The sequence below is a fragment of the Vicia villosa genome, linkage group LG7 (assembly GCF_029867415.1).
Source record: "Vicia villosa cultivar HV-30 ecotype Madison, WI linkage group LG7, Vvil1.0, whole genome shotgun sequence".
Taxonomy (NCBI): domain Eukaryota; kingdom Viridiplantae; phylum Streptophyta; class Magnoliopsida; order Fabales; family Fabaceae; genus Vicia; species Vicia villosa.
Genome location: NC_081186.1, coordinates 81,866,385 through 81,876,298, shown reverse-complemented (window position 1 = coordinate 81,876,298; position 9,914 = coordinate 81,866,385). Strand labels below are relative to the sequence as shown.

Genomic DNA, 9,914 nt, shown 5'->3' with positions numbered 1-9,914 from the left:
GGTTCACACTACAAGATGATATTCTGAGAGTACTCCCCATTTGGGTAATGTTCCCACAGTTGCCCTTGGTTTACTGGGGAGACAGGAGTATAGGAAAGATTGCTAGTGCGATTGGAAAGCCGCTATTGACTGACGAATGCACAGCTAAAAAGCTTCGCGTATCGTATGCCAGGGTGCTAATAGAAGTGGATGTAACCAAAGAACTGAAGCGCCACATCACGATTAGAGATCCTAATGGAGAGAAAGTGTCACAACAGGTTGAGTATGAATGGGAACCCCCATACTGTAATCAATGTAACAAAGTTGGACATCGCTGCAAGCCAAAAAAGGAGCCATCTAGGAAAGTCTATGTGCAGAAGGAACCTACCAATGTAGTGGAGAAGGAGATCCCTAATGTTGTAGAGAAACCTAGCCCTGTGTCAGAACAACAAGTGCAGAAAGGAAAGGCCATTGCTAGTGAAGAAACCTGGACTCTAGCTAGACCTGCAGGCAGACACAGGGGCATTAGAACCAGTCCAACAAGATTAGAGTGTGCTAATGGATTTGACAGTCTGACTCAGGGTGAATGCTCCACCTCTTTCCCTGTCCCATGATGAGCTGGAATGTTAGAGGACTCAATAAATATGCTAGATGCAAAGAGGTTGGAGTCCACCTCAAAAATAAACAGGTCAGTTGTATTGTCCTTCTTGAGACTAGAGTAAAAATAAAGAATAAGGATCATATTCAGAAAGTCTTGGGTTTAGACTGGAAATTTATTGACAATTATGATCATCATAGTAATGGAAGAATATGGCTAGGGTGGAATGAGCAAGTTTGGGACATAAAAATGCTTGAAAGTACTGACCAATGTGTACACTGTGAGGTATTCAAGGAGAATGGAGACTTCTCTCACTACTTAACAGCCATCTATGCACAAAATCAGCTATCTCTTAGAAAGAAACTGTGGGAAGACCTTCAAATTATGGGGAGTAGAATCAACAGACCGTGGATCATCATTGGCGATTATAATAATGTGCTGAAAATTTCTGATAGGATTGGTGGAAATGAGGTTCAAGAAGCTGAATACAGAGACTTGGAGCAGATGATGGAAAACCTGGGGCTTTATGAACACGAAACTAAAGGAGATCACTTTACCTGGTTCAATAAACAAAGCCAAGGACCTATATACTCAAGAATCGATAGAGCACTGTGTAATAGTTTTTGGTTTGATAAGTTCCCTGATTGTGAGATTGAAGTAATGAGGCCCAATATCTCAGACCATGCACCTCTTCATGTTAAGATGCTTAAACAACAGCAGTGGTGTACTAAAAAGAAGAGGAGATTTCAATTCTTGAATTGTGTCACTGAGAGCAAGGAATACATGGACAAATTGAAGGAAAGTTGGCAACAACCTATGAGTGGTAATCCAATGTACAAGCTTTGGGGTAAGTTGATTAGACTTCAACCTGTAATGCAAACTCTTGCCAGGCCTATTACTGATGGAATTAAGGAAATTCAGAAATGCAGAGAAAATCTTGCTAGTGCCCAGGATCGATTAAACACTGATCGTATGAACGAAGAGTTTATTACAGGAGTGACTTACTGGACGGAAATGGTTGTTAAACAAGCAGAGATTGAAGAAAAGATCCTCAGACAGAAATCCAAAATTGATTGGATAAAGCTGGGTGATGGAAATAATGCTTACTTTTATGCCAATCTGAAAGCCAAAAACAAACAAACCAATATAAACTTAAAAGATCAACATGGAAAAAGGATCTCTAGTTTTGAGGTGCTGGAAAAAGAGGTTCTAAGTTTCTATGAACAGCTAATTGGTACAGAAACACATAGCATAAGACAGGTTGATATTTCAATCTTGAGGAAGGGGGCTCAATTGGGGTGGAATCAACAACAGATGCTAATCCAACCTGTGACTGAGCAGGAGGTTTGGGAGGCTGTGAAAGGAATGGGGGACGATAAAGCACCTGGGTATGATGGATTTAATGCGAAATTTTTCAAAACAGGGTGGAGCATAATTAAGCAGGATGTACTGGAAGCTGTTCAAGATTTTTTTCAACAGGATCGTATGTACGCCGCTGCAAACTGTGCAATAGTTACTCTCATTCCGAAAATCAAAGATGCAAGCAATATGAAAGATATGAGGCCAATTGCATGCTGCTCCACAATATACAAGATCATTTCACGGATTTTGACAAACCGGCTCAGCAGAGTGATTACAGAAGTCGTGCACGATAGCCAAACTGCTTTCATTCCGGGGAAAACAATCCATGACAACATTATTATGACGCATGAATTGATAAGAGGTTATAACAGGAAACACATTACTCCTAGCTGCACTATCCAAATGGATTTACAAAAGGCATACGATACCGTCAATTGGGATGCGTTAGAGATGATTATGACTGAACTGAGCTTTCCTCGGAGATTTATAAAATGGATCATGACTGATGTGCGAACTGTTTCCTACAGGTACATCATCAACGGTCAAGTGAGTGGGATTATCAAGGCAAAACGGGGTCTGAGACAAGGTGATCCCGTCTCACCCTTGCTTTTTGTTCTTGTAATGGAGTATTTACACAGATGCTTGGCCGAATTGAAAAGTAATCCTGACTTTAAACATCACCCAAGGTGTGCTAAACTGAATATCACAAATATCTGCTTCGCTGACGATTTGATGCTGTTTTCAAAAGGAGAGGTTCGGTCAGTGCAAGTGATGATGCAAGCGTTCAAATTATTCTCCGAGGCCACGGGACTTCATGCTAACCCAGCGAAGTGTAAAGTATTCTTTGGTGGGATTGACTGGCAGGTGCAGCAAGAAATCTTAAGAATAACACATTTTGTGGAAGGTAAACTACCAGTTAGATATTTGGGAGTTCCCCTCTCTAGCCGAAAAGTTTATATTGCGCAATGCCAGCCTCTAATCGATAAAATGACTATGAGGATACAACATTGGTCAGTAAGATTGCTCAGCTATGCGGGTCGATTGCAACTGATAAATAGTGTATTCATGGCTATCTCAAACTATTGGATGCAAGCATTCCCGATCCCAAAGAAAGTAATTGGCAAGGTTGAAAGCATATGTAAAAATTTTCTTTGGTCTGCAAAGGCAGAGGGGAGGAAAGCTTTAGTGGCCTGGGAGAATATTTGTGAACCAAAGAATGCTGGAGGTTTAAATATAAGGAACTTACAGGTTTGGAACACAACTTTGATGATAAAGTTGTTATGGAATATCCATCAGAAAACGGATAAACTGTGGATTAGATGGATGGATTCATACTTTATGAAAGGGACACCAATCTTACAATGGCCAGTTACTAAAACTCAGTCATGGATGCTTAACAGACTGCTCAAATGTCGTGGACTGGTTCAAAACTGTGCAGCGTGGAATATGGCAAATCAGTCGGGTAGCTTCAAGGCTGCAAAGGTTTATAAAGAGTTAAGAGGTGAGAGGATGGATGTTCCTTGGAAAACTGTTTTCTTCCAAAACCGCGCTCGACCGAGAGCCAAGTTCATTTTGTGGCTTATTATGAAAGGGAGATTGCCCACAAAGGATAGGCTAGCAAGATTTGGTTTTATTCATGACGCGACATGTTGTTTTTGTAACCATACCGAAACACTGGGCCATCTATTTTTTGATTGCAGATGGACAAATAAAATATGGAAAGAAATGTTGGATTGGAATGGATATACGAGGAATATTTTACACTGGCCACAGGAACAGATTTGGATGACTCAAGAGATGGGAAAGAAAGGCTGGAGACGGGAGCTACTCAAAGTAACAGTGACGGAAACGATGTACCAAATCTGGCTAAGCAGGAACGAGGCTGCCTTCAATAAAATCCAACCCAGAAGTGATACTAAGAGAGTCATCCAAGAAAGAATTGTGCAGAGATGCCTACACCATAGAAAGTTGTATCCTCATGTGTCTAAAATGGTATGAGCATTAGTTTGTGTGTGTGAATTTGCTTGGCAATGTTTCAACTTGTAACCTGGATCTACGGATCGGTATGTACTAAACTGTTTTTGGATGGTATTTAATAAAAATCTACTTACTCCAAAAAAAAAAAAAATAATAAAAATAATTCAAATATATAATTTGCAAATACTTAACAATTTTATTTTATTTTATTTATATAGATTATTATCTACACGTACTATATTAATTTTTAAGAATCAATTTAAATAAAGATTTTAAATTTTTTAATATTTACACAATAACAAATCATATAAATTTAATCTATTTATCTCCTTTTAAAAAATTAAAATTTTTTAAGTAATAAAATAATAACTCCTAAATAACCATTTTTTAAATTCTTAAAATTCAACATATTCTCAAATATTATTCTAAACTCATATATAATAATTATTCAAATAAATTTAAATTTTTTTTATAAACATAATCAATTGATCTTTTATATTATTCTTAAAATTCACCTTTTTATCAAATATGTGTTTATAAAACTACATATAATAATTACTCAAATAAAATCATTTAAAAAATACTTTACAAACAAAATACTAATTTAAAATTTTGATAAAATTTAAAATTTCATAAACAACGCCAATAATATATTATAAGTTAACCGCGCAACGCGCGGGTTATATACTAGTAGTTGATAAATTAACTGAAGTGTTTGATAAAATTAAGGGTTTAGTTAATTGATATATTAAAAAGATATAAAATATATTTAATATATAAATATTTTATTTTAAATTAAAATAAATTATAAAGAAATGTAGTAGATTTTAGTTAAAATGATAAGGGTAAAAGTGGAAGAAAATATGAAAAACTATAAACTATAAGTTAAAACTATATTTTAAATAATGTATGAAAATAAGATATACGTTAATAAAATAAACTATAATTTTTTGATGAAAAAACAGTTATCAAATAGATTTTTTATTATTATATGAGTTTATAAACTATAAATTCAAAAAATGTCTTGTCAAAAAGGAGTTTGAATGTTTCTTACTAAAAATCAGTTAAAATTAGTGTTTTGAAATTTTTTAACTAATTAATATAAAAAATATTGGATAAATATTTATTACAAAAACTTAATCCTAACAATTTGATAAATGTATCCAAAACAAAATCATAATGAATGTAAATATTTTATACAATTCTGTTAAAATTGTATAGATATTTAATAAACAATATTTCAACTACTATTTATGTTAAAACTATATTGATTAATTCATTTCAACATCAAATTTATTTAATGAATAAAATATATTATATATACATCTTATTAATATTTAATAAATATATTTATAGTAAACCCGTGGGAAGCACGGGTGTTTAGCTGCTTTAAATGGTATACATACATAAATAATGTACACATGCATAAATAATTATCTTTATCGACCTATTGTTTAGCAAACCTTCACCTATAGACTTTTAGAAAAAATGTTACATACATAGTCTTCTTGTTATTTATTTTTTATTATATATTTTATAACAATTTTAATAAAAATGGATTCTTATTTATTAACTTTGTTTTCTTCATTTTATTGTTTTTGTAATATCTTTTACAAATTAATCGTCAAAAATATCGTTAAAATCTATAATTTGTATATAAAATAATTGTTTATCACAAATCAATTATTTTAATTTAATTTTTTTATATGCAGTTAGTAAAGTAATATTAGAATATTATAAATTGAACAATATATTCAACACAAAGAGATCTCTAAAGAGTGAAATACCCCTTGAACTCCTCCAAGGAGATTTTCTTAATGTGACCAAGCCACTCCTAAATTTTTTTCTAAATTCTCGCCGCTACCACACAATCCCCTAAAATATATGGTAAAAATGTTTCCTCCAACAAACACAAGACACAATATAAATCTCTATTATCACCAAAATTTCACTCTTATGAAATTGATCTTTGGTTGCATTTTTATTGTGAATAGATGCCATTTGAAGAAAAAAAAATTAGACGGAGATTTTTTTTTCATAAACAAGGAATTATATATATAGGAGAACTAAGGGTTCTCAAACCCGATTACAATGAACAACGGGAAACCCCGACAAAAAGGAAGATTACAAGCCAATTACCCTTATGAAAGGAACAACAATGGGTCCTTACTAAAATCGTAAAAATTGTAATTGGAATTAGTAATATTCCCACAAAAAGATCATCTCCACACTGTTAGTTTTATGTTCCAAACAATATTGTTGACGCTCCAACCATCATTCCGGAAACACACTCCGTTTCTAGCTAACCAAAGACACCACGTAACCGCTAACCACACCCCACCCAATTTACACCTCTTAACTTTCTTGAATTTAAAGGAGTGCCACTCCATAAAACTTGGTAAACACTCTTCCTCCACCCTATCTCCTATACCAACCCAAGAAGCTATTTCATTCCAAATCCTTTTTACCACCCAACAAACAAAAAAAGTATGCCAACACCTTTCTAAGTCAACACCACAAAAAAGAACAATATAAATTATCTAAAGGAAGAGAGATACCTCTAAAAAGACCCGGAAATAGGACTTTCAAGGAGACTCCTCCCAACCACTTAGCATGCAAAAAAGAAGTATTGAAACCATTATTGATGGAGAACCTACTACAATCAACAATCGGATCACAATAAAAAGCATTAGAAATTTTGAAAAGGTCCCTCCACCAAAAGGAGCAACGAGAAGGGGAAGACGACCCCTTATCCCCACTAAACATCTTATAAGACAAGTCACCATAACGAGCTTTCAAGATACTATGCCAAAGAGATTCTATGCCTTGAAGAATCTTCCATCTCCATTTGTTAAGAAGGGCCAAATTAAACAAAAGCAATATTTTTAACAACCAGACCCCCCTTATCAAAAGGAAGATTGGCATCCCTCCATTTCACCCAATGGATTTTCCTATTATTCTCCACTCCCCTCATAGAAAGGTACTTTGAATGGTGGTAAGCTTTTTTACCACTTTCGGAGGCACTTTGTATAAGGACATAGTGAAGATAGATAAAGAACTAAGAACGGACTTAAGAAGAGTGATTCTACCTCACAAATTTAGAAAGCGATTAGTCCACCCATCCAAACGATTATTCATCTTCACCACAAGAGGATTCCAAGTAGATTCCTTCCTTGGATTAAAGCAAATAGGAATACCGAGGAAGTAAAAAATTGCTCTCTTCCAACTTGCAAGAAAGAACATGAGAAGCCGCATCCAAGAAATGAACATTAGAATTAATCCCAATTAGCTTGCACTTTTGGTAATTAATTCTAAGGCCCGAAACCACTTCAAAAGCACAAAGCATCACCTTAATCGCCCAAATTTGCTTCCAACTACTTTCGCCCACTAGAAGAGTATCATACGCAAATTGGAGAATATCCACCCCACAAGATCTCTTAATATCGAACCTTTGAAATTCTCCAAGTTCAATAGATCTTTTCACCAAGCCCGATAGTCCTTCGGCCACCAAAACAAAAAGAAAAGGAGAGAGAGGATCGCCTTGCCTCAAATCCTTTGAAACCATAAACTCCTTAGTAGGACTCCCATTAACAAGAATCAACATGTTGCTATTAAATATCAATAACTCCATCCACTTCAACCACCTTTGACCAAATCCCATCCTTTTCATCATGTACCTTAAGAAATTCCAACTCACTTTGTCATACGCTTTCTCAAAGTCAATTTTAAAAAGAATGCATTTACTAACTTCTTTTCTAGTAAAATCGAACACTTCATTCGCCACCAAAACACCGTCTAACAATTGCCTACTAGGAACAAACGCACTTTGACAATTAGAGATAATTGAATACAACACCTTTTTTAGTCTCCCCGCCAAGAGCTTAGTAACCACTTTATACATGCAACCAACCAAACAAATGGGTCGGTAGTCTCCCAAAGATACCAGATTGGATTTCTTCGGAATCAATGTCAAAAAAGAAGAGGTGATCGCCTTAGAAATAGAGTTCCCGTCAAAGAAATACTCGAAATAGCGAAAAAAAATATTCTTTAATGAAAAACCAACACTTCCTTATGAAAATAAAGGAATAGCCATCCGGACCCGGAAACTTGTCTCCGCCGCACTCCCACACCGCCTCTTTAATTTCGGCTTCTAAGAAAGGCTTCTCAAGATCCGCCGCTTCCAAAACATTGATAGAATTAAATGGAAAACCATCCAAAACTGGCCGAGCCTCTTCCGTTTCTATAAATTTGTTCTCGAAAAAAGTAAACACCGCCTCTTTAACATCTTCTACCGAATCCGCCACACCTTCCGGAGTAATTATGGGTCCTAAATGATTTATCCTTCTCCCTTATTTCATCACCTTATGGAAAAAACCGCTATTTGAATCTCCCTCCTTAATCCACTTCACTCTAGATTTTTGAAGAAGCGTATTCTTTTTTAACCTCATATTCCTCAAAAACTTAGCACTAGAGTCCTTCCTAAAAGAAAGATTATCACCAAAAGAAGCAACGTTATCAGAAACTAACCTTTCATCGGCTATATACAAGTCTCGGACTCCATCTTCCATCTCCAACTCTATCTTCCCAAAAACCTCTTTGTTCCACCTTCTAAGTTTATCTTTTAATAAGCGAAGCTTTTCCTTAAAAAAAATCACTTCTTCCTTCCACCTTCAAACTTTTCCATTATTTCTCCATAAAAGGAAGGAAAGAATCAAGCGAAAACCACTCATTGTTGACTCTAAAAGGTGTAGGTCCCCAATCCAAATTATCCATCATTAACCAAACCGGGCAATGGTCCGAGATGTCTTTATCACCAATGAGTTGGCCAACCACACCCCAATTAGAGACAATACTACTAGAAACAAGGAAATGATCTAAACGACTCATAGATTTGCCGTCACCACTAAACCAAGAGAACTTTTTACCTTTACACGAAACATCCACCAAAAAAAATTTATCAATAAATTCCGAAAAAATATCTGTTTCATTAAGGTTCGCCACTGCCATCCTCCCCTTCCTTTCTCTAGAGTTTTTTATAGCATTAAAGACCCCTCCCATTATCCATTCACCATCTTTGAAGATTTCTTTCAACTCTAGAAGATCCTTCCATAACTCTTTCTTCTTGCTCAATAAACAAGAAGAATATATGTTTACAATGTAATAATTATTATTCTTCCACTCCACTTTAGTGACCAAGTACCCATCGCCTTTAAAACTACACAAAAACTCCACATTGTTACTATTCCATAAAGTAATCAAGCCTCCCGACCTTCTCGAAGAATTAGAAAAAGAAAACCTAACCTCCGGAGTGTTCCAAAAACATTTCGCCAAACCATCTGTCATGTTAGTGATCTTAGTTTCGTGAATCAGAAACATATTCGCCTTAGATTTTTTATTAATAGCACTAATTCTCTTCCTCTTAAGAGAATTGACAACCCCACTTATGTTCAAAGAGCCGATGATCACGATTCTCCGTTAGTAAGCTCCTTCTATCCTTCCCGATTCTCACAATCTCCCTCTTCTATGCCTTGACTCAAACAAATTTTCTTGCCACATCCCTCCACATCAACCACACCCAATGCCGCTATATCATCCCACAAATTTCCAACAAAATCATTCTCCAAATACTTCCATTGACGCCCGTTATTTCTAACTATATCGGACTCCTCAATATGTTCTCCATAGAATACCGAACATTGGGAACCTTCTAAAATCCCCGACCCTGCTGTGAAATTTAACAGTAAGGTTCCCCTTTGTTCCCCGCTGTGCTCACCTTTTTGGCTCTGCCCTTTACTGCTGTTATTCGACTTTTTTAATATCTTACCTCCATTACAACAGAATTTGTTCCCTCCACCCTTATATAAATTTCCCCACTTATTAACAGACTTCTTCCTAAGTATCTTTGGGCACCATTTTTTGTACAGCACTGGTTGAGGGTCTGCTAAGGAACACTTAACAGCAGATTGCAAGGAAACAGAACCAACACCTATCGCGCTCC

The 9,914-nt window shown here is 35.6% G+C and overlaps 1 protein-coding gene across 1 annotated transcript; it reads right to left on the bottom strand.

Moving 5' to 3' along the window:
• Positions 1–8,599: 8,599 nt before the first annotated feature.
• On the bottom strand, positions 8,600–9,259 carry LOC131619479 (uncharacterized). The gene has a single exon (XM_058890567.1). The coding sequence runs from the start codon at positions 9,257–9,259 to the stop codon at positions 8,600–8,602; it is 660 nt and encodes a 219-aa protein (XP_058746550.1).
• Between the last annotated feature and the right edge of the window lie 655 nt (positions 9,260–9,914).

Excerpts from the sequence above, each read along its gene's own strand:
- LOC131619479 (XM_058890567.1), bottom strand. The coding sequence starts at position 9,259 with ATGACAGATGGTTTGGCGAAATGTTTTTGGAACACTCCGGAGGTTAGG.